The sequence below is a fragment of the Haemaphysalis longicornis genome, unplaced genomic scaffold (assembly GCF_048455015.1).
Source record: "Haemaphysalis longicornis isolate Haplotype H1 unplaced genomic scaffold, Haemaphysalis longicornis Haplotype H1 scaffold_9, whole genome shotgun sequence".
Taxonomy (NCBI): domain Eukaryota; kingdom Metazoa; phylum Arthropoda; class Arachnida; order Ixodida; family Ixodidae; genus Haemaphysalis; species Haemaphysalis longicornis.
The window spans coordinates 98,394,583-98,420,548 of record NW_027526460.1 but is presented as its reverse complement, the minus strand read 5'-3'; the positions used below and the strand labels follow the sequence as shown (position 1 = coordinate 98,420,548).

Genomic DNA, 25,966 nt, shown 5'->3' with positions numbered 1-25,966 from the left:
TTGATAAAGCCGGTAACATGCGCACACCCAATTCTTTTTCATTTTGAAGATTATGGCACCCAACCATTTTGGGAAACCGGCATACAAAGTAGTTCGTTTGAAATCATAACCATGGAGATATGAACTGTTAAGAAAAATCCCACAGAAGTGGCTCAGATCCGAGTGAAGTAGAATAGGAAGTAGCCTGAAGTTAAAGAGACACCAACGAAAGCCTCCCATTTGGCGTAGTGAATGAAATAGTTGAATATGTGGATGGCTGTAACTACATTGTGTACTAAGCACGGAGTAGAGTGCATATGGGAGAGAGGCATTCGGCAAGCACACTGAAATAGGGAGCAGTAGGGTATGTTTTCATTTAAAAAAGTTGCACAAACAACGCGTAGTGGGGACACGCTTTAAAAAAATTCGTAGAAGGAATGCATAGAGCATCTCAAGGTAAAAACTACTGAAGGAACATGGGAGACAGCTTTCGTCCTGCCGTGTGCACAAACAGGCTGATGATAAGATAATGATGGCAGGACGCCCGCTTTTGTTAACATCGGAGCTGTTGTTACCTGGCCGTGAGTTCGGGGCTCGTGCGCGCCGAAAACTTCCCGTGAAAAGGCTGAGCGCGCGTGCTTGCATACCTCGAGTGCACGTCCGTCAAGCTAAGCATACCCAGGTATGGTGATTGGCCAATATTGGCCAAAAAACTCCAGCCTTGGCCGCCTGCCTCCAGCCCACGTTCATCATGCCACACCCACTTTGGGAGATTTGCCAACATTGACCACAAAAACACTCCAGCGTTTGCCGTATCGTGGCAAAACTTGCTCAGAACGAGAAAGACGCGTCATAGCGTAGGCCTACCATTCGTTTGTCCTCTTGTCGTCTTCCGCATGCGCTCTGTACCGTAGAAAAGCCGCGACTTGAATGTCGAAGCTGCGGTAGGGGATCATTCACTCCACATGGCCCTGACGCAGATAGTTCGGCCGGCCGAGGAAGAGGCCATGCTTTGAGAGGCTCGACGTGCAAAGCATCCGCTAGAGACGATAAGTCGTGCTCGCAGAGTTGCGTACGAACACGCCTACCGAAAGGACGAGCTCACTCCGGCCTTGCTCAACATTAGGTCACTGAAGTGACATGCCGGCGACGTCAACCACGACACCGCAACGATACTACAACTCCACTTTGTGTCCGTCAGGGATCACCTGCAACAGCTTCGCCATTCAAGTCTTGCGCGTGAGTGCAAGCTTTTCTGAATTTTTTAAGTGCGAATGCACTTTATAAGCGACCCCAAACCATCCACCGCCGGCGGCGGCGGCGGCGGCGTGGGCGTCCGCAGTGCTCCTCTATATTTAAAAAAGAAACAGCATCCGGCGCCAGGTTTTGATCCGAGGACTTTGCGGCCGCAGCGCGACGCTCTACCGACCAAGCCACGGACGCGACGCTGATATCAGTGTTAGTGACGCGCCTTATATCTTTAACACATTCAAACTACGTCGTCAGCGGCGTGCGTTGGTGACTCAGCGGCGTTATAGCGGCTTGATAACTGCGTGGTGTACACGTGATACTACAAACCCGATGGAAGAGATGGAAGAGAAGGCGGCGAGGCGGTGGGCTGCGGGGGCCGAGCGCAAGCGCCGCAAGCGGGCCGACAACCGTGCATTCGCACTTTCACATTCTCCCCCTCGGGGAAATGCGGGGGAATTTTTTCTAACGTTAGCACTTCGGGCACTAGAGCACTGAACTTCCTGACCACCTTTATTGATTCAGGCTCCCGGATGGCTTATAGAAAGACGGTAGATGCTATTTGGCAGCTTCATTTTTTCGGCGCACACAAATATGTTTTTTTTCCCGTTGCACATGCACCGGTAGCACAAATTGTAACATAAATGAAAAACTAATTCGCCTGATTTACTTCTAATGTTTCATTTAACGGAAGAACATTTCGTAACTAATCGGCGCCATATATAGTGTAATCAAGTCCGCTTGCAGCTTTTGGTGACGCTCGTAACTTGCAGATGCCCACTTTCAATAAGGTAGTCGTATTCGCCTCTTCTCCATGACCAACTATGACTGAGATAGAAGGCTCTTTGTCACCATGCGCAACTCAGACCAATGACATAGACAACTTCAAATATTTCTTTGAAAACAATAGAAAAAGGGTGACCGTGTATACTTTCCGTTTTTTTATTGGGGAGCTTTCACGCACCCTACAAGCGGGCCTTCAGAATGATTGCAACTCTAAAAGTTTTGTAAGCTGCCACCACGCAAAAGGCGCACTCGTACCTATTCAGACTACCGAATACTTTCAGCCGTATGCTCACTTTCGCATTCTCTTTATTCTATTCTCACCAACATATGTGAACAAAAATAAACGATCTCCAAGTTATATTTAATCCTCGCCTCCTAACTGCTCGACCACACATTATAAAATGTTAATACCTTCTTTGCAGCCCGACTTGCAAAATGAATCCAGATGTAGTTAAAGCATCGCTACCTTTGTCTACTTAAATATATTTTATCTTCCGAAGATTACGTCGGCCCTCGAGGTGTCAGCTGCTCTCCGCAAAAATCGGAGCTTTTACTATATCGACCAACCAGTCGAGGGCGGCGCACAGATAAGACCCCTCCGGAAGTCCATCTCTTCGCTGGTGGTGGAACCCATCGCATCCCTATAGTCACAAGCATACGGGTTCTTGGCCTTCACATACAGGCGAACGGACACAATTCCTAAACCATCCTCGCTCTCAAAAAGAAGGTCTCGCAAATCACCCGACTCATATCCCGTATTGCAAACCGCCATCACGGCATGAAGGAACTCAATCTACTAAGATTAGTTGAAACTTTTGTTGTAAGCAGGATAACGTATGTCACTCCGTTCTTAGACCTTAAAAAGGACGAAGAACACAAAATCGACGCTCTCATTAGGCGAGCTTACAAGCAAGCTATCGGGATACCGCTTACCGCATCGACCGAACGCTTCGAGCACTTGGGCTACACAATATGCTAAGCGAACTCATCGAAGCTCAACGCTTAGCGCAACGAGAACGACTTACGTACAGCGCGACTGGACGGCACATCCTCGACTCTATTGGCATCACTTACCCGAATACTGCCCCAACCAAGGTCCCACTTCAACCAGCCATAAGAGAAGGCATATCCATACCACCCATTCCAAAAAACATGAATCCCGTGCACAATCTGGAACGAAGACACGTGCGAGCCAAAGCCTTAGACAAACAGTACGAAAAAAACTCAGCCGCATTTTCCCGAAGGGGAGCATGGGGAAGTGCGAATGCACGGGTGATGCTATGAGGGGGAGTTATGTTGAACTATGTTGGCATTCGCCCGTTAGTTGCATTTAACACCCCCGCGTGATCAAGTGGGGATTCACACACCCCGTTAGTCGTTCTCTGGAAATCTTGGTGAATTAAAGTGTATGTTCGATGAGATCAGACACACACGCAAGTAAAGTGAAACGACAGTATTCTTTATTCAGCACTTGTTGGTGTTGTCGTTGTAGTTGTTGGTCATTATGACCGCCTTGTGGTCACTGAAATGTACGGTCAAGAGTTGTTGCAAGACCGCGCGTATCAGACAGTTCCTCGCAAAGGCCAGGTCGATGTAGCTGCCGTTGATGGTGGTGGGAGCCTCTAGCGGTAGGCACGTCATGTAGTGGTTGGCGAGCATGTATTCCATCAACCACTCGCCGCCCTTTCGCACGTCCACGTTAAAGTCCCCAACAACCACGACCGGGTCCGAGGGCTTTACGCGCCTGGCCACACTCTCCATCGCCGCGTCCACGTATTCGACGACGTCGTCGCGCGAGATGTTTGGCGCGAGGTAGAGGGTGACGACCACGATTCCGTCGCCCGAGTACGCGTCGGTGTAGACGGCACTGTACGGCGACTCGTCCCTGACCGGCGAGGTGGACACGGCGTGCGACACGAGGTTCGCGTAGACGTGACCGACGAGGTAGACGCCGCAGTACTCGCCCCGACTTCCGCTCCTGGCGAAGCAGCAGTCGTCGATGGCGTCGGTGGCCTGGGGGCAGGCTCGGGGCGGGGCGGCGGGCGCGGTGGCGCGCTGGAGGACTAGGCCAATCGCCCTAAGTGGGTATGTGTTAAAGAAATTAGGAACTCTTCTTGGCCAATCGCCCTAAGTGGGTATGTGGTGCGGATGGACGGACGGCGGTGGACGCGTGATTCAGGGTCGCTTAAGAAGTGCATTCGCACTTAAAATCAGAGAACGTGGCATACGTGGACGCAGCGGATTACGAAGGCCGCGACGCCATGGCATTCGTGGTAGTCGATCGGCAGCGAAATTTCATAGCTTCCGGCTCGATTCGCACGAAGGAACCGGAAGTGGGAGAAGAGGCGGCCATAGCACTGGCAACGACGGCCTCCGCAAATATCAAATATGTCATCAGTGATTCTAAATCTGCTAATATAAATTTTTCGAGACGGCGAATCTCCCCAGAACCGTCTGCAATTCTCACATCTGGCTTCCGTCGCGACGCGCGGACCGGCAAAATCTACCTGATATGGGCACCTGCCCACTCCGGCCTAGCCGGGAACGAGTGCGCGCACGATGCTGCTCTAGGATTCACCGACCGAGCTGACATCAACCCTAACACCCCATTCGCCCATTCGCTCCGATGGTCGGGTAGGGATCGGCTCGTGTCCTACAGGGACATAAAAAACCACTATCGTCTGGAACGGGCCCATTTCCCCACCGCTCACCCGTCACTCAACAAGAGGCAAACCGTCGTATGGCGGCTACTTCAAACGAACTCATATCCAAACCCGGTTATGTATAGCTACTGCTATCCAGGGCAACATTCGCATAAATGCCATAAATGTAAAGAAAGGGCAGATCTAGCACATATGCTATGGGCCTGCCCGCAGGCGGCTATACCCGCGCGCAGAATGACTTGGGCGGAGCAATGGGAGACCGTGTTGCTTAGCCACGACCCAGCGGATCAAGTCTGGGCCGTCCAGCTGGCCGAAGACGCTGCTAGAGCCCAAGGGCTCTTGGCCGACGCCTAGGATCACCAGCCTCTCCCAATAAAGTTATTTCTCTCTCTCTCTCTTCTCTGTATGGTTTAATATGAAAGCAAAGCAGTTTCATTCCAATTTTCCCCTGAGTTCTGGCACGAAAGTTTCAAGATACTTCATGCGATCCTCCCCGGCCCATAACTTTTCCGTAACTAATATCTTACATTACCTTTCAGCCGCCCGAACTACACCTGCCTGCAATACACACAAAGCAAGTACTATTACTCGACGAAGTGGCCAGCCTACAACATGAACTGGGATAGATATTGCCAGAAGGTGTATTACAGTTACCGTGACGTAACAGCGGACAAAGTGAGCCTCTTTTTGTTATACCTAAGATGGTTACTTTCAAGGCGCTAGCGCTTTGCGCCTCATCAGAACAAAAGACCGGAGTTGTGAGCAGTGGAAGGTGCAAAAAACCTGCCGGGGGATATCGCACTAGAAACGCAGAAGGAACGGCAATCGAACCTAGAGGCGTGAGGTGAAAGGCAAATGCTTGAGCCACTTCACCACTCAAAAGGGCGAACCAGGCAAACCACAAGCTTGGGTCATTCAAAGGATTGCCCCGTAAGAATCACACTGTCACTACTTTTAACGTAAACTTCACTGAATTAAGCTGTAAATTTTGGATAAAAGGAAAAGGCCATGGGACTCACCAGCTCATTTCTTCCCTTAGAACATATGACGTAATATGCACAGCCTGGAAACGAATGACGTCATATGTAGAAATTGGCTGAGGCTGGCGAATGTAAAAGCATGTTAAGCAGATCTTATAAGCTTGTAGAACAACATATTCTCATTAATCGTAATGCGCGTTTATTATTTCTATAGCAGTAAGAATAGTGGTATAGGCAATAGAAGTTACGAAAGTATGTATAAACGTAGAATTGCCACTCCGTACTGCTGTCGGTACTGTGCACCCTACGCTTGTTATACCTTCACTGCAGTGCAGCCCTCACACGACCCAGGCCCATTGGCATATGCGGCATTGTCTTACGTGACTTTGTTTTCGAGTATACCCCGTGTTTCACAAAACTGTTACTATTTACAGTAACAAAAACAACAAAGGTGCAAACACCGTCAAAAATAAAACAGATACGAACAGCGGTGCGGCGCAGTACGGTGGCGCCATCTAGGAGGGCTGACGGTAAGCAAGGCTTTGCAGTCCGCTGCAGACTGCACAGTGCACTTGAAGTTCGCTGGAACACCCGTTCTTGTGACGTCATGGCAGACGTCGCGATACATACGATTTTGGTGGGATAATTTAAATTTTAACTTAACCTAATAAATTTCTCAGTGAATAAAGCACCGTTTGCTGCTGGATAAGCGCTGGGGGCACTAGAATTCCCCAAGTCTTTCAAATAAAACAAACTTGTATTTTGTCTGCATGGCCCCTTTAACGCCCCTAGAAACGAGATTATCGGGGCACATAAACAAAACGTGTCGGAATGAGAGAAGAGTACAAAACAAATTGACTGCAACCCTATCGTGGCTCATAAGTGCACCTACGTCCTTCGAATTCGAAAGCATCACGGCTCTTCCCTGGCTATGCTTCACTGCTCAATCTCGTGGGCCTCGTCATTTTCACGAAGCCCTAATACTACACATATGTTGTTCTTTAGTGAAGAGACCCGCATGAACTGGTAAATAATGAATATATTAACTCTTCAGTAAGGAATATGCTGTGACGCGACGTCCCCATCGGGTGTGCCACTGCGCGACGTTAGGCCAAAGCTACACTTTGAGGTCTGACGTCCTCTAGCTTACCGACCCCTCGACTTGCGTTCAGTTTGGTGGCGTTTGGCACGTAGTTTCGTTCAGTGTTAGATATTAATGCAGACCTAACGTTCTCACAAGGCTACTCAAGAAGATATGCCGATAACAAAGACCGTGGTCGTCAGAAGCTCATGGCCGAGTCGGAAATTCCCATTTGGCCGTGACGTCAACATTGTCAGCCGTAATTTTTAAAAAGCTACTGTTGCTTATTGCCCAGTGTAAGGCATTTGCCGAGGCTGACTCATCGCGGATTCAAAAATCCTATGTTTTGCGACTCAACAGACGTACCCTCGGGTGTGCTCGTGCTTTCGCATTCAAGTCGTCGTAAGCAAACCTAAGTGCCTCGCTTAGGTATATTCATGTTAAATGGAAGATCGTTTCCCGTAACAAGAATATTATTATGCCTTCCGGTGAATGCAAAGTCCTTATTATAGTTATCCTGCGTGCCGTCTCGGCCCGCTATGCGAGACAGAGGCTTCAGCATATTTTTAGCAGCAGAGCTACAAAGGCAAGAGAAACGTTAACGGCGCTCAAGAATATCGAGGACATAAAAAAACCAAAACAGCCCGTAAGTGAAATTTATATACAGGGTGACCAAAATTAAGTCGACAGGGTTTTTTTTAATCAGGTGCTTAGATTTACATGAAAACCACCTCTAAGGTGAGGTTTTTTGCCCCTAGAGACACAGGACGAGGTGGAAACTATTGATATCGGCGGCCTAATTATATAATATTGAATAATATCTTTTTAGGGGCGGCATTACGCAGGCATGTTTGTATTGAAAAGTTAGACGCAATCGTGTTTCCACGAAGTTTCATTTGCAGAATTCTTTTAGCACATCTGCTCTCCGAGATATTGAACTGCGAATTTTAATTTCAGTTCGCATGATTACGCACGCTAGACAGTAAAAACCGGAAAAAAAGCCCCTCCCTTTTGTTGTGTGCTTCGATAGCGGCTCCGATTACTGCGAATGCGATAACGTCATTGAAGACTGAAAGAGTGCCAGTTATTGTTTTTGCCTATGCCTGCACCCCGTTGTCAAACTTAACACCGTGCAGACCAGGCACGTCAAAAAAGGGACGAGCTTTGCGTCAATCTGTACTCTCTTGCATGCGTATTTATGCGACGCCAATTGTACTTCACAGTTTGATATGTTGGACTAAAAGGGTTCTGTCAAATGAAAATGCGTAGAAACAGGATTGCCTCTATCCTATCAATACAAACATGCCTGCTAACAGCAGCGACTAAAAAGTTAATTATTCAATTTTAGTTAATTAGGCCACCCAGATCAATAATTACCTCCTCATTCTGTGGCTCCCTAGGCGCATATCCTCATTGCAGAGGTGGGCTTAAAGGAGCCATGAAGAGAAAATACAACTTCGTTTAATTTAAAAGAACTAGGATTCAGTATCCAACTCAGCTCCATTACAGCCACAAAAGATGTTTTTTAACGAAAAAAAGCGAGAAGTATTAAAACTGTTCAAATTTTGCGCCACAGTAACGTGTTATGAGCAAGAATGACGTCATACGGGCCAACAATAAAACATAATTTTCAGTGCGTTAACTGCAGGTTAGCATTCAAGTGATGCGGTCAAATGGAACTAGAGGCCCCATTACAGACGTCCAGTCATGTGTCGCCGCGACAAGTCAGTTAGGTGGCCGCCAATCGCACAAACAAGGTTCCGTGACGTCATAGGAAAGTTGCGGGAAATTGGCTAGGGGGTCGCGACTGCTTCACACGTTTCCTTTAATATCTGCGTTATTTGTTCGAAGATAGCGATGATATTGGTATCATTGTTATCTGGACGAAGCAGTCTTTCTAATAAACCCAACTTGTATTTTGTATTCATGGCTCCTTTAACGTACATCTATGCGCCCAATTTAAAAATTCCCCCGCATTTCCCCGAGGGGGAGAATGTGAAAGTGCGAATGCACGGTTGTCGGCCCGCTTGCGGCGCTTGCGCTCGGCCCCCGCAGCCCACCGCCTCGCCGCCTTCTCTTCCATCTCTTCCATCGGATTTGTAGTATCACGTGTACACCACGCAGTTATCAAGCCGCTATAACGCCGCTGAGTCGCCAACGCACGGCGCTGACGACGTAGTTTGAATGCGTTAAAGATATAAGGCGCGTTACTAACACTGATATCAGCGTCGCGTCCGTGGCTTAGTCGGTAGAGCGTCGCGCTGCGGCCGCAAAGTCCTCGGATCGAAACCTGGCGCCGGATGCTGTTTTTTTTTATATAGAGAGGAGGACTGCGGACGCCGCCGCCGCCGCCGGCGGTGGAAGGTTTGGGGTCGCTTATAAAGTGCATTCGCACTTAAAAAACACTTGTCGACTTAACTTTGATCACCCTAAATTTATAGTTTGGGCTTACAGCCAACAGATCATCAGGTCACTCCACAGCCGACAACTTGATTCGCTTACAATTGGTTGGGCGGAAGATATTGGTTTACCAGCCGATTGACAGTCAAACACTATCCAGGAGCCCCATGCTGATGACGATGCACATCTTCACCGGTACGGCTGGAGTGGTCAACTTCCTTGAGGGGGGGCTCGTCAGCTCTGTTGGGAGTCCCACCAGTACATACGTAGCCAGCATTGATAAGAGTTTTTGATAAGAATAATGCTAAGTAAAGTCAGAGGCGCACGAGGAAAACATTAAAGAAATAAAAGTTTACTGATGTCTCAGGAAGAGGACTTCCTGAAACTCTCATACCAGTTGGCGAGCCCCAGTAGATGGTTATAGTTGCGTGCTAGCACCGCGTTCTTTAGCGCACTAGCTTCACTAAATCAACGCTGACCAGCAAGTCCGCACATCATGTTCTCGATAGAAGAAGATTGTTAGCCTTGATACTCTAACCTTGTAATCTACTTGAGTGCGCGAGCGCGTGTGATTGCTTTCCTCTCCCCGTCCTTTTTTTGTGTATTCCCGATTTCTAATATGCATTGATGACCTCCTCGGGGTTCCCGATGCCGCCATGTGACGTCCAGATGTGTACGTCCAGGTTCGCGTCATGGGCGTGTTATCTTTCGTTTTGTGACTTGCTTAACCGTGTCTTTTTTTTTCTCCTTTTTTCTGCTTTTTGCTGCCCTTTGTATGGGAATGCATGCTCACTTCCTGTCAAAACTCCCTGTCTCACTGCTTTTCTGCGCGCTACCCTTTCCTCACACACCAGAAGTCAACTATAGTACTCTCTCTTGTTTCAATCACGCGACTCTGATTTTTAGAACGGATGTGTATGGCCAGATGTGGGCCATATTCCTGCATGGGTATACCTTCTTTTGACCCCTCTCTTTTCCCCCTCTTGCCAAGGGACACTAAAATGAAAATAGCAATTTCCTTGTAAATTTGTTTTCATTCTTCTTTCTCATGCTCAAAAAACATGATTGTGGTTTTTTGTGTTTTTTTTCTCCCATATTTTTTTCGCTTCCCTCCAACTATGACCCGATTATACGAACTCTCCCTTCCCGTGCCCTGCCCTCTGTCTTGCTACATTCTCTCTATATATAACACTGAACCCAGCTAACCCTGTTCTTTGAAGAAAGAAAGTCCTCTTCCTGAAACGTCAGTAAAGTTCTATTTCTTTAATATTTTTCTGATGTGTCTCTGTCTTTACTTACAGTATTTGCCCGCTCTCTTTGTGAGTTCCTTTATTGCAAATATATATATATATATGTGTGTGTGTGTGTGTGTATATATATAGCAATAAAGTTTGGCAGTCAAGAAAACCTCGGAAAGCAAAGGGGAGGATTTGGTAGGTCATTGCAACAGATAAAGAATTTGGGAAGAAAGAAAGAAAGTGGAGAAAAACAATCCCCCCAGGTGGGATCCGAACCCACGACCTCCAGAATACCGGTCTGGTGCGATAACCACTGCGCTACCCGCGGGGCTATCTTTCCCCTCCACTTTCTGGGGTATTTATGTCAATGTAATTTTTTTCTATGCTTGGGGGTGGTAGCCAGCGCCACTCCGACTTTTTTACTCCACTTTCGACTTTTTTCTCCACTCCGACTTTTTTTCTCCGACATTTTTTCTCCACTTTCTTTCTTTCTTTACAAATTCTTTATCTGTTTCAATGACCTACTATATCCTCCCCTTTGCTTTCCGAGGTTTTCTTGACTGCCAAACTTTATTTCTGTCTTATTTTCGACTAGCCCCTCATTTCCTATTCTGATTCGCTACAGGCATAGCGAGGGCCTCAGTTGTGGCAGTCTTGGTGCCATAGGAAGCTTAAGAGGGCTCAACGCTGGTAGACCACTCTCAACATGTCGTAGACACTCGAGTCACCGTCCCGGTGATTAAAAAGAAGGTCCCCTTCACCCAGTGAAGTCGGAGTGGCGCTGGCTACCACCCCCAAGCACAGGAAAAAATTACATTGACATAAATACCCCAGAAAGTGGAGGGGAAAAATAGCCCCGCCGGTAGCGTAGTGGTTATCACACAAGACCGGTATTCTGGAGGTCGTGGGTTCGGATCCCACCTGGCGGGCATTTTTTCTCCATTTTCTTTCTTTCTTTCCAAATTCTTTATTTGTTTCAATGACGTACAATATCCTCCACTTTGCTTTCCGAGGTTTTCTTGACTGCCAAACTTTATTTCTGCCTTATTTTCAACGAGCCCCTGATTTCCTATTCTGATTCGCTATACATATATATAAACAAACGTTTTGTAAGGATACATGAAACATCATCATATTGTCCTGTTCGCTGGTCCGCGCATTCCAAAAGATCGTTCTTACAAAGGACATCAGTACATTCTAAAATATATCTTTAGACTAATGAGCAGTCACCAAAGGCCTTCTTCAAGCGGGTAAGTTATGTGAGATTGCTATGCAGCTTTATAAATGACCATGAAACTTAAAACCTTGGTAATGGTAACTGCAATGCAGCCACTGGTAGTGCTTAGTTGTGGCCGCATTATATTGCGAGGGCTATGACTACGAATAATGTACAACTCGAAGTACAGTTTATAAGATCTCTTTGGCTTGGTGTCGAAAATACGATGTGTAAAACGCTTTTCTTACGTTAACAATACTCGCCCTGCTTGCTTGAAAAATGTTTCCTGTATAACATGATAACAGCAACCTTGTTTCTTTAGAGGAAAGGAAACACCGACAATTGTCTTTTAACATGTTTCACCAGTAAGAGGAAATCACACTCAGAGAGCAAGCTTGCATACGTCGTTGATGGAACAAAATGCCGAGGAAATGGGGTTAGTATGCCGATTACGCAAATAACGACTCCATCCTGTTATCTCCGCCGTTTTCACTGTGCCCACTTTTAAACACCAGTACTCAAACCGAACGTAAAGGGAGTATTGTGAACCCCGCGATGCCATTTACTTTGGATATATAAATGTTTCGTTTAATTTTGCTTTTCGGTAAGCATGCGTCCTATTACTCGCATATATTTTGCTGCGTGGTGAATTTCCAGGAGTGGTGCTGAAGAGGAAACAATGCAACATCTAATTGCACGGCTCAATAAGGCAGACTGCCTTTAAAAAATCTTAAATGCAGCCCCACTTCAAATATGGACGTTTCTTACCCCTTTAAAAAGGTGCCTTAAAACATCCGCAGCCTAATACTACAACACAAATTATACCAGTTATAGTGCTCCCAGTCAGTGGCCGGCAATAGTATATTACAGGCTATACCTTTTACTTGTCAGCGGTGTTGCATGGTTCATTTGCATAATCATCGTTGCATTGCATCGAACAAGCAACAACTTTATCTGTTTTATTTGGCGTTAACCCTTCTTGTCGGTGCCTCTTTGTCTTTATAGTTCCTGGGCTGATTCTGCAAGTCTTGGCGACATCCTTTCGACTTTGCCCCAACCACAACTAATGGCATGATGAAGCCACGCACAATCTCTCTAAAATTAAGCTGCGCAGGTTCTGTTTTTCCTATGGCCAAAGGAAGCCTCAGGCAGTGAGAGCCACCATGTGCGATGGCGCAGATGGGCTTGTTTCTTCAGCTGTAGGATATCCGCATGGGGACCTTAGATGTACGGGACTAATTGATGCGGGCGTTGACAATACAAGGGAAGGACCTCATTTCACGTACGCATCGCTGTGGTTCATACGAGGGAGGCGGTTTTGTTTGGCGGAATTCCAAAAGTGCACAGCATCACTGCAAGTGCATATGAAGAGGGGGAGAAGTAGACACGTTGTATCAATAGTAAACGCTGCTTAACTTGCCATCTCATTACTACATCCGCACAGTCCTGCGATGTCGCTGAAGGAAAAGTACATGAGGCGCTTTCTTGGAAAGCAGCTTTACGTTGACAGTTCAATAAAAGGGCTCAGAGGAGGTTGAGGGATGGTATTCTTACATTGAAACTTCACACTTCACAATTCTGGTCGCAATACTTGTCTTTTTCAACCCATGGCTAAAATGTCCGTGGGAAATTAACGGAATCGATATATACGAGATGCAGGCATAGGAAGGATGACTTAGGGCACGTTATCCAAACACCGCTTTATGTCTGTGTTGCCTTCTTTCCAAATTCTACCTCGTAGCCCCGTATTGGCAGTTTCCCGAATCTGAGGAACCCGAACGGCGAAATTTTCTTCTGCTTCCATTCGCGTTATTGCAGGTTGTTAGGTTACCACTCTAATGGAATAACCAAACAGCGCAAATTTTGCACTCGACGGGAACACTTGAAAAGACAGGACAGGCGCTGTGTTCTTGTGCTCCCGTGTTTTGTGTAGTCTTGTGTGGAATTTGCGCTATGATCTATTCCGTTATTATCTGCATGCAACTATCGCAGCTTTCGCTCATTTTTTAACCTGAAATTGAAGGTCTTCTGGTTGGGTATCACTCAACCGAAGAAGAAAAATTAGGTTGAAGGAAGACGTGAGTTACAGCAGATGATAAAAACAGGGCGTTAGTTTTAATGGTCCGCTTTGAACCTTCTTGTATGGCCTTTTAGAGAAATTAAAATGTCAGTCCTATAATATCCTAACAGCAGCCTAGTAGGGCTTATTATCAAACCCTTAAAATATTTCTGTCACTCTTCTCGCCCAATTCATCAAGATACCCATGGCTATTTCGGTAATATATTATCCTTGCTTACCTTTCTGTCCGCATAGGCGCTGCTATAAAACAACCTGCTATTCCATTTTGAGAGAATAAAATTGGCACCCGTATTGCCCGTGTCATACTCCCCAAACGGAAACTGACATAGCCGTAGTATTTTCACCTTTTGGAGCTTTTTGTTGGGAAATATGGCATCATAGGACTATGGTAGCAAAGCCGTCAAAATTACCCAACCATGAGGAGGACCTAGAAAGTCAGCTTGAATTACACCAACAAATTCTGGCATCGAGCACTTGCTTGTACAAAAAGCTTGCTCATTATTTTAATTATTCACAGGCCTCATTTGCCGAAGGTTTCTGTTTCTCACAAATTTGGCACAGTGCTTTGGCCTACAGGCTGCTTTATATTTTGTTACATTCTTCATAGTGCATTTTATGTTTTTGACATGTTTCAGCATTGTGACTGATGGCTTTTCTTTATATTAGGTTTGCATGCTCGGCAACTGTTCAACAACTACCAAGATAACAAATTACCGGGAGTAAGCCATAATCGTCAGCTGAAGGCTATTCTTATTTAAGTGACATCGCCTCTTGAATTATTTAAATAAAATACGATTACTGTCCATTTCTTCGCCTCATTATTTATTCACATCTTCAACAGACGAAGATGGCTGCATTTTAATGTCGCAAGGCCAAATAGGGCAAACAGCGCTAGTACACACGCACACGCGCACGCGCACGCGCACGCACACGCACACGCACGCACGCACGCACACGCACGCACACGCACACACACGCACGCACGCACACAAGCACGCACACACACACAAAAAGACACGCACACTCACCCGCACACACACACACACACACACACAGTGAATCAAAATAGGAAATGAGCGGCTCGTTGAATTAAGACATAAATTTTCTCCACTTCCGTTCGGTCTTTAAAAAATTCTTCCTTGGTTTCAACAACAATAAATGACCTACCGCATTCTCCCCTTTGCTTTACTTGGCCTTCTTCCCTGCCAACACTTATTTATGTCTGATTCAACGGGCCCCTCATTTCCTATTTTTGGTTCGCTACATGCATAGCGAGGGTCTCTGTTCGGGAAGTCTTGGTGCCATAGGTAACTAAAGAGGGTTCAACGCTGGTAGACCACTCTCGACATGTCGTAGACGCTCGAATCCCGGCTCGGGGATTAAAAAGGTCTCCTTCACTCCAAGTAGCCCGAGTGGTGCTGGCTATCACACCCAAGAGCAGGAAACCAAATACCTCAAGATAAATACCAGAGGAAGTGGAGAGGAGAACAGCCCCGTCGGTAGCGTACTGGTCATTCCACCAGAATCGTATTCTGGAGGTCGTGGGTTCGGATCCTACCTTGCGAGTATTTTTTCTCCACTGTCATTCTGTCTTTCAAAAATTCATCGGTTTCAACAATAATAAATGACCTACTGCATTCCCGCTTTGGTTTCCTTGGCATTCCTTACTGTCAAAACTTATTTCTATATATATATAAATATATATTATATATATATATATATATATATATATATATATATATATATATATATATATATATATATATATATATATATATATATATATATATATATATATATATATATATATATATATATATATATATATATATATATATATATATATATATATATACATAAAGAGAGGGAGATAGAGAAAGGGGGGATTTTTCGCGAATGCCAGGAGCAAGCATAGTACGTAATTGAAGGAATGTCCCTCATTGTACTATCTAATGCACCACTACTTTCAGATACACCTGTGCCTCGTACTATCTGATACACAAATGCCCAGTTAAGGGTCACTAAAAGAGAACTAAGCCACACACATAAGACCACAAATCCAAAGTAGAGCATTGCAATGCACCCCCCGTATTTATTTATTTATTTATTTATTTATTTATTTATTTATTTATTTATTTATTTAGTCTATACTACAGCCTGTAGAGTAAGCAGGTGGGCGTGTAATATGCATAAGTACGAGTACATCAAAAACAAAACATTGTGAAACTATGTGAAGTTAAACATATTGAAAAAAGGGCAATGAAGTCTGACGAAGGTTGGAAAAAGGAAGAAAAAACTTGCAAGGAAAGAAAGGGATGGTACGCAAGTAGCAGTAGCGCAGCTGCCGTGCTTACACGTCGCAATAAAAAGAAGCCTTTCAAAATCGATATGATATCACGCGCCGAAAACACATCCGCTGGCAACTTATTCCGCGTTCGATTGGGCAGGGGAAAAAGAATGCTTAAAAATATTGGTGCGAGCAAAAGCTGGAGTTAAAATGTGCTCGTGGGAGCATCTAGTAGGGGGAGATGTGCTAGCCTGTACATAGGAGGCTGGATTTAGGGATGTGAATGCTGATCTGGATTAAGTGAAAACAGAAACTTGAGTGGTGCAAGCTGCCTCCCTTTTTCCAAAATCATTATATTGTTGTTAGATATGAGAAGGGACGGCCAAGCGCGGCTGTGTTAACTGTTATAATTAAATCGGACAGCTTTTAATTGCCCGATTTCTAGTTTACGAACATCTTTTTAACAAATGGGTCGCATTCTGCGTCCGATTCCTCTTTTTGTTTATTCTTGACGAACCAGATTTTTCTGAAGGCTGAGATGAACATATTTATTAATGTGGCTGGTCCAAGCCAGTTGACTAGCGATAGTAACCTCTAAATATCAATGTTCATCTATGTGTTTCAACGTGTGGGCATTAAGCCTGTAAGCAAACGGGAATAAATGTTTTGATTACTTAAAGCAATACAGATTTATAAATACTTCAATTCCGTATACAATTTCCCAACCCTTCAGCGACGTTTTCAAGGTTACTTTAAACGTTACCTTGGTCACAAGTGGATGAAATATGTTTGACGAGTACACAGGCATCAGCAGACAACTTTAAACCCATCGATGGTGCATCATTACAATCATTATTATCATTAACGTTTAAAACAGCGCCGGTCCTAGTACGCTGTCCTGAAAAATACCGCAAGTCAGGAGGATAGCGCGGAAAAAGGAATTATTTACTTTAACAAAGTGTTTACGATTAGAGAGATAGGACTGGATCCATTTTACGAGAGTTATTGGCAGACCAATTTTTTGAGGCTTTAGGTTAAGTTTACTGTGCGGAAAACGGTCAAAGCTATTGCTGAACGCTAGAAAAATGACGCTGATTTGTTCAGCCTTATCAAGTTAATACACCAGTTCATGAATAGTGGTAACGAGATGGGTGAGTTTACATGAGCTTTTTAAAAGTTCGCGCTGAAAAAGTATTACCATATTGTTAGCATCTAAGAGCAAAAATATAAAAGTTGATACTCTGTGTTCGAAAACCTACATACTCTAGAATTCAGAGAGATTGGGCGATAGTTGTCTGCAAAGAGTTGATCTCCCGTTTTAAATACTGGCTCAAAATAGGCCGTGCGACATCCATCCCTTATTTCGCAACACTGAAAGGATACCATAGCCAACAATCAAAAGCCTGCACAGACATTAGCTCGTTGTATAACTTCTAAGACAGTAGTAGTGCACTAAATGGTGCACTCTTTCAGACGATGACGCAGACGAAACGCAACTGGTCGATGTGTTAAGTTCGGAGCATTCACACAGTATTTCCTGCAAATTACTCGCAGGGTGTTCTCAAGGAAGAAACATTAGGGTGACACTGCCGATTTTGCCTTTCTTTGTGGTTTTAAACTTACGGTAAAACACGTTTTTTTTTTCGAATTGCTGTTTAAAGATAATAGTAGATTACGGTTGCTTCTTCGAACGGCCGTGTATTTGAGGGTAGGTTTAGGCGACAAGCAACGGAATTAGAAAACGAACAGACAGGGCAGCAGCCTCCGTTTATCATTTTCTTCCGCCGCCTTCCTCGTTCCCCTTTCCTTTACCTAGTGCCTCGTCCTTAGGCTAACCCTGCGTTTTACAAACAAGCTCAAACGACACTTAAATCCGTGAATTTGAGCCAATTCCGGACGGACGCTCTCGATGGAAAGGAGTAATTCCTAGTCATGACCACTTTCAGCTCCGTGGATGTTTTAATTGGCGCAAGCCATAAACTGAAACAAATGCCGCATTCCATGGAGTATTCATGCTCGTTCTTCATGAGAAAATTGCAACTTCGGAGCGAGCAGGACCAAACTAAAAAGGAGGCGGGCACGGGGACAGGCCAGTGAGACACGGCGCTGCTCACGTGGCAAGAACATGAAAGCTACTATCGATCGCTTCGGCCCTTGCCACGCTGTGGTTTGTACTGTTAGACCGGGCGTGGAAGAGGTGGCAGCAGCTCGTGTGTGGGGTGGGCTGACGAAACACCCGTTCTGAACGCGCCACTCCCTTCAAGTTGTCGGGCAGCAACGCATCGTTGTTGGTGAAACATCATAAAATGAGGACGCGGCGTTATCTGCAGAGCCGAGGTGGAAGCTGGAGGGACCGCCCAGCATTTACACAGAACTCAAGTTGTCGGTGCAAATGCTTAGGTTGTTACAGGTAGGACACTCAAACCCATTGTTGTATCTTGGAGTCTTCATGGGCTGTGGCCATTACCACTTGCTCGGATGGCGATCGAGGGAGCCTTGATTTTTACTGCTACGGCTACCGCTTCGTGGGATACATTTTCTCCCCTACTGACCGTCCCGTTCTGTGCGTCACCGTGCGTCCGTCACTGATAAGCGATGCATGCTCTGCAAACGGAATATCCTGAAAACAAACATCAGCTCTGCCTCTGCAGCAGCGCTTGGCCTCGGATCCATGTTGTACCTGGTGGTTTTCCATTCAACGTTAGTGGAACGCTTTAAGGCCTCGAGCGCTGAAGTGAAATACTCTTGGTGCTACTGGAGGCAGGAACACAGGAAGAGGGGGCGAAACAACCATCTTTATTGCAAGTAGAATACTTGCCATTGCATCCCAAGACCCATGCCGCCCCGCGGACATGCCCCACACCACATGTCCACATCTGTGATTTACCAAAAGTGATGATGCCCGCACATTTGTAGAACATCTGGGGAGCCACTTTGAGGCGTCTCCATTTCAGGAATGTTCATTTTGTGCCCTCTTTAAGGCGTGATGTGATTGAACTTCAAAACAAACTCACTGGCTCATTTTCTGGCCCTACATGAGGGTCGTCGGCCCTCAGCCAATCAGAGCTCGCTCGACCTGGGTAGTTTCCAGCGGACATGAAATATACAAAACTTATTTCCGTGGCTTGAGCGTATGTTGAGCGGGGACAGTTGCCCACCGATGGACCCATGATACCTGCCCTCGCGAGGTTTCTTTCTAGCTTTAAATCCCCGGCAACGGACTTTCAGCATGAAATATTGTCTATGGGCAACCATTGCACTCGAGTAGCGGTGGCTCAACAGCTCACACTGTTGGCCGTATCATTTTTGTATTGTCAACTGTGAATTTTTGTATTGATTCTAACAAAAAGTAATTTAAACAAAATAGACATCTCAATTGTTAGTTTGTTTCTCGCGACAGAATATACGGTGGCTATTTTCTGGCGCGTGTATGTCTTCTTAAAGTAAGCAATAATGGGCATCGAAAGGCATCTCATTATTTTAGCTTTCTTCCCCAAGCATCTTACTTTTTGTAAATACATCTGTTTGTTTATTGTTTTCGCGAAGCTATTCTTTGCACGTGACCTAAACATTCCATATACCTAGAATGCTGAGGTAGCCAAGAACATTTCAAAATTGTTCCTCTACGTTTTGGGGCAAAGCGGGAGCTCACATTTCTGTGATTTTACAATATCTATGGTTTACAGGGGGTAAAACAATGTTTCAAATCCAAAGTACGGGTGTTCTAGCAGGAAAATATTCTCCCTACCGAAACCTATTTCTAGGCACGTATTATATTTTACTATTCACCAATAGCTATTGCCTCGGATTTATCTCTTGCCTTCTGTGTAGTTTTTCAGGTAGTGTAGTTTTATCGGTAATTTTACCGTGTTTAACCCCTGTTGGGAACATGCGCTGATCAGAAGCTTCCATAGTGTGATGCCGTAGTTAGGGATTCCTTATAAGGACGCCTAGTGCTATTTTCACCCCCTGTTATAAAAAAGCATTTCCGTAGAATACTTTTACTCTTCAGGATTGGGTCCCAAACAAGGCCAAATTTTACGCCGATACCCCAGTCACGTAGCTCAAGCAGATTTTCTCCGCATTACGGTTGGTGGATCTAGATTTTTTTGTCTTGAAAAGATGGAGACATATTTCTGAAGTTCCTTTAAAACACTGTCCTGCGGCTTTATTGTACCGTCCGTTGCTTACTGTGCTTTATTATTACATGATATGGAACCACCCATGAATGCCATTTTTCTACGTCGTTCGTAGTAGACTTTTTTTATCTTTTAGAAAAAATACCTAGGCGATATATGCGTGAAAATTGCCAACTGTTGTAACATGGTTTGCAGCTGAAGGCTCTAAAGTAATCGCTGCGCATCTGTGCCAAATATGAATGCTTAATATGTTTTAGAAAGACAAATTTCTGCTTAAAATAGTGAAGCGCGTAATATTTTGCAGGGTATCAATTTTATTAACACCGTTAAGCGGGCTAGTTGGTACTCAGAATTCATGCTGAATTTTTGCGCAGCGTAAGACTAGGACAGATAGAACAAGGGACACGAAGACCAGCGCAGGGAATATATTTCTTAAACAACACATATATATATACTCACTATCTAACAACCCTTGATCACCACGCATGAGCAGGTTAGTACAATCTCCATCAAAATGCAAAGCATGATAACCGTACATTCAAACTGACTTGATAAGGCGAACTGCCGCCTCGCAACAATATTATACTATCTTGTATTGGTCAGCAACTGTATTTCTTTTTCTGACAAAGCTACTGACGGGTGGGTCACGCATGCTCCTTTGATCGCAGCCATGTGCCAAGCTTCTACAATTTCCCTGGTAGTCTGATTAGGGGACAGCATTATGTCGGTCAGACAGGCAGATGTGTAAATATTAGGCTTAGGGAACACTTGTCTAGCTTGAAAGGAAGGCCATATACGCATTTGGCAAAGCACGGTGAGCAATGTACTGTAGACAAGTGCGAACCTTTGTTGAACCAAACTACTATTGTGTTCTGTCACCCTAATCAGACTACCAGGGAAATTGTAGAAGCTTGGCACATGGCTGCGATCAAGGGAGCATGCGTGAGCCACCCGTCAGTAGCTTTGTCAGAAAAAGAAATACAGTTGCTGACCAATACAAGATAGTATAATATTGTTGCGAGGCGGCAGTTCGCCTTATCAAGTCAGTTTGAATGTACGGTTATCATGCTTTGCATTTTGATGGAGAGTGTACTAACCTGCTCATGCGTGGTGATCAAGGGTTGTTAGATAGTGAGTATATATATATGTGTTGTTTAAGAAATATATTTTACTGCGCTGGTCTTCGTGTCCCTTGTTCTATCTGTCCTAGTCTTGCGCTGCGCAAAAATTCAGCATGAAAAGTATCAATTTTAACACAGTATATTATATAATTCTTTGCACACAAGATGCATGACATTTTTTTAGGTTGAAGGTTGCACAAAATATGCCATATTACAGTCGGAATTACTAGAGAAACATTTGCGGATGATATTCCCCGCATACAGCCCTACCTATCTATCGACATTGGTACAGCAACATTTAGTCCCTAAATAGATGTATAGGCAGTTGAGAAAACATGACCCGCCGAAACCTAGTACAAGAAAGTAAAGCATGTACAAAATGCAAAGTGTGAGGAAGGCACTGCTAAAGCGCCACTTTCATCTGAGAGCTGGAGTCACACAGATCAAAAAAGTACTGGCACAATATTTCAAAGTTCAGATATCAATGTAAAAGGCTTTATTTCTGTATTGAAATATCTCCCAGCACTTTTAAACAGTAACGGTTCATTATACCATATTTTAAATACATCTTAATCTTTCCACGCATGAGAAATCTCAGAAGAGATACCCTTTCGCAATCGGCATCAGCATGACGTAATCTGCTCCTCCTGGACCCAAACTGTCGACGTCGGGGACCCCGTGACGTAGCCAACGCGTTGGTTGCGGTCGGCGCACGCTGCACCGGCGTGTGTATCACGTCACGGGTTTCGGACCTAACGTCATGTTGCTCGGGTGCGTAGAGCAACAGGACCCAGACCACAGCCTGTCTGGGCGCGCACGCGCGTTCACACTTGTAGTTGTGCGATGAGAACGGTGACTTCATAAGCGCCCTTTTGTCATGGCGGCCGCCCCGGTGTTCGTTTTGTTGAAACCGAAACTGACACGAATATAGGGGTCTGTAAATAAGTGTTTACGCTGCGAGCGACATTATAATTTGCCATTATATGATTAGTGGGCTTGTAGACACTCGTAACAGTGAAATAAACGTAACACAAAAATTTCGTGACCGTGCTTTTTTAATAAAGCAGAAGTAGATAGCACTGAGGAATTGGCATTAACGCTAGTTATAATTCTGTCTTTATAGCATCTACGAACGAAGTTGCATCTTGGCCACTCATACTGCTTCTTTGCATTCAAGGTTCAGGCACAATTTCAGGACTCGAGCTTTCAGGTTAAATTTTTTTGTGTGACTACAAAAAAGAAACAAAGAAAGAGGGAGAGGAATAACCATCTTTATTGCAGGTCGGATGTTTGCTCATGCCGCGCCAGACCAATCCCGCTACACACAAGCCACACACCCGCATCATGGGAGGTGTGGGGCATGTGTGGGGCTACTACCTTGTGCCCACTAGGCTACAACTAGGCTACAAGTACCTAGTTGTAGCCTGGCGTACGGCATCGCTCTGTCTAGGATTCTGTGTCTTGACTAGACAGGGTATAGTAAATACAACAGTGCTAAATACCATCCAAGGACCTGCAGTTCTATCACGACTTTTTTCGGTACTTCTTAACTGAACATTGGCTTTGAATTTCTTGCCATTGCAAAATATTACCTTAAGCACACAAGAAATAAACGTCGGGGGCACACCATGTCGTTGTCATCATCACAACAACAACAGCCTACTTAGGTCTGCTCCAGGACGAACGCCTCTCCAAGTCACCTCACCCGCTACTTCCCTGCGCTGCGCCAGTTCATTTGTGGCCTCCGAATTTTTCTATTTGTCCCCTCCATCGAGTTAATAGCCGTCACCTTTTTATAGTCCCGTCTCTCGATATCCAATCCGTTGCTATCGTGGTCCACCTGCAGTCAGATCGTCTAACTACATGGCCAGCCCAAGTCCACGTCTTAATTGGAACTATGATATCTTTTACTTGAGTTTACTCCATAATCCAGGATGTTCGATTCATGTCCCTGACTGTTAATCCTATCATTAGAGAGTTTTAGCTGACCGTTTCTGACGGTCCGCTCCGCTCCGATAGCACGCGGGAGCGCCGTTGCGCATGCGTGGCGCGCTAGCGCGCTACCGTAGTTACCGGAGCGGCGCCCCGCTCCGCTGACAGGGGCCTCTTAGCGGACCGTCGCGACAGCTTACGCTGCCGTACGGAATTTTAACATGGCTACCCCCGCGATGCGAGCGCGCTACGGCGAACTTCGTTTCTTCAGTTGAAACACGAGCGACGAAGCCGCGACAGCGCTTCCGAGTAGGTAATGGTGCCACACACCTCAATGATCTTTAGAACGGAAGCGAAAAACGTCGACCGAAGCGCGGGGTTGCTTCTATGCAGCGCTGAGAAAGGCAGCCTTGGCTTGGCTGTTCCGAAGTTAATCGGCTTCTTTATTGTTATTTAGAAAAATTACACCACGTGAGCGACTACATTATACAAAAAAGGTTAAATGAGGCCAAGAAACACGGTATTTTGCTTTGTTTGGGCGACCAAATACAAATTCTTGTTTCCTTTAGGATGAAGTTTCGGTTTTCACGCGCACCCGAAACGACCAGTCACGCGAATCATTCACCGTCGAGTGAGATGCGGTTATCGCTTAGCTAAAATCCTTTCGGCTGCTGACGCTCCGGTTGTGCTGAGCGGAACGTCGGGAGCATAGCGGAGCGTCAAAAACGGTCAGCTAAAACTCTCTATTATTAGCTCCATGGCTCGTTCCACCGACCTAAGTTTTATTTGCAATTGCTGAGTAAAGCGCCGAGTTTCTGCTCCATATGTCATGATCGGTAGAACGCATTGGTTAACTTTTTTTTTTTCAGGGATAGAGGTACCTTTTTTTGTTATTTCTAAGTGCTTGCTTTCTGTGCTTGAACCCATTCCTGTTCTGCGCCGGATTTCTTTCTCGTGGTTGGGATCAGCGGTGACAACCTGTCCAAGGTTATAATGTTACGGAACAGGTGGAAAATGCCCGGTGTCCCACCTTCGACGACGAGGAGGGAGTGGCTGGCGTGCAGCCGGTGCGAGCTCAGTGATAGCCGCCTTGTAAGTATTGTAAAATACATTGTCCGCATCTCTTGGTTGATGCCCTGCGCCACGTAACAATATTTTTCTACTTGTTCCAGTGTTTCGCTACCTATGCTGAAGTGGGCGCTTTCGGCATGTCTTGGTTTATTAATATTATTATAATATGATAATACTATTACTTTTGATTTACTCCTATTTATTTTTATCCCCTTCGCGAATCTTTGCGATTGTGGATCTAAAATCATTTTTTCAGTTGTTTTGCCGATTCACTGAGTAATACTATGCATCTCCCAACTGTATAGACGAGAGAAAGAGCGGCTGTCGGAACACGTAGGTCCAATGGCGAAAAAAATGATACAGATCGTTCGCTCGCGCTGCATGAGCAGGTCTTTCTTCTTCGTCGTCTTCTTGACGCTTGATGGGAATATTTTACACAAACCTCAGACGACTGAAGTATTACCCATTTGTTCGTATACCTGCATTTTTCCAGTCAAGCTTCCTGAATACCCCCTGCATACTTGCTGTGAACAATTTTTAGTCTCCCTGTGGCCCTCCGTGTGGGATCGGGAACTTCTCGCTTTGCTAGACCTCTTGCCAGGCTTGATATAATTCAGTGGGGTATCGTATAAGTGGATAGAGGGTCGGTCAACGTGCTACTTCTCATTAAAGGCCGTTTTACCGCATCCCAAACAACTATGAATAAAACAACAATCAGACAACTACAATAAAAATGAAACTATGCCGAAAGACAAATATTACTCGGATTTAACTAAACTGCAACCAACATGAGCTGGGCATTGTAGATACGGACAGCCCAGAAGCCAATAAAAATTCAAATGTCAGTCAGACCAGGTAACTCAAACGGAAAAGAGAACCCTAAGAAATATGTAAACAGCCTTGCTGTGCACTGCCCGCCACTGTCGTAACACATCAGAAGGCACCCTGCCAACAGGCACCTCTCCAGACGAAAAACAAAAAAATGTGGAAACAAGTATCGCTCCACAGACAACGAGGGACGAGAATTATCGGCCCCATTGCGAAATTCAGAATATCTCCTCTAGTATCGAGCACGTTGTGAACGTGTGCGAGTAAGGACAAAACACTCGGTAAGGGTTCTTCAGTACATTATGGGAGCTTATCAAACTACCTTAAAGGGACCCTGCAACATTTCTTTCAACTTTTTTTTTAAATCCTAAATGCTTCTAGAACGTAGCTACCCAAACAACCCAGTATTTAGATTAGGGGGTCGCGAAGTACCTCACCCAAAAATTACTGCTCTATTCCCATCAGATAACCTGTAAACTCGCTCAAAATATTTCTTTCCATTTTCCGGTCTTGACTTTCTTCGACGTCTCGAATTGCGTCACTAAGGCGATGTAGCGGTTGTTGGCCGATTTTCCTTCAATTGGAGCACTGAACGCTTTTCGGTAACAACTTAAAAAAAGCCGCAAAAACAAAGCATAAATGGTAGGCGTATCTGGTGCGACTAGCAAATCATGCAGTGCCGCTCCGTGTTGGCGATAATTATGGCTTTAGAGGTGATTCCAGACGCGGAGGAAAGAGTGAAATCGCTTATCGAAAGTGCTGCAGGGTCCCTTTAAGAGGCCGCCAAGAGGGGATGCGATTCCCCCATCCAAAACAATGCAAAACATTTAAACACAGCCTTAAATCACGCCTGTTTATTAAGCCCTTATTTCCTTGTCACTTCTTTCTCAGATTGTATTCAGCCCTTAAAATGTTTT

General features: G+C 45.2%; 1 protein-coding gene across 1 annotated transcript in view; it reads left to right on the top strand.

Annotated features, from left to right (window-relative positions):
- The window catches only part of LOC144153322 (venom metalloproteinase BumaMPs1-like), a 61,718-nt gene extending 47,243 nt beyond the window's left edge, over nucleotides 1-14,475 (top strand). The window contains exons 13-15 of the mRNA XM_077684973.1: nucleotides 5,216-5,351; nucleotides 11,914-12,027; nucleotides 14,338-14,475. Of these exons, the coding sequence (XP_077541099.1) occupies nucleotides 5,216-5,351; nucleotides 11,914-12,027; nucleotides 14,338-14,394 (307 nt within the window). The 3' untranslated portion in view covers nucleotides 14,395-14,475. The remainder of the gene's footprint in view (nucleotides 1-5,215; nucleotides 5,352-11,913; nucleotides 12,028-14,337) is intronic.
- The last annotated feature ends 11,491 nt before the right edge of the window (nucleotides 14,476-25,966 follow it).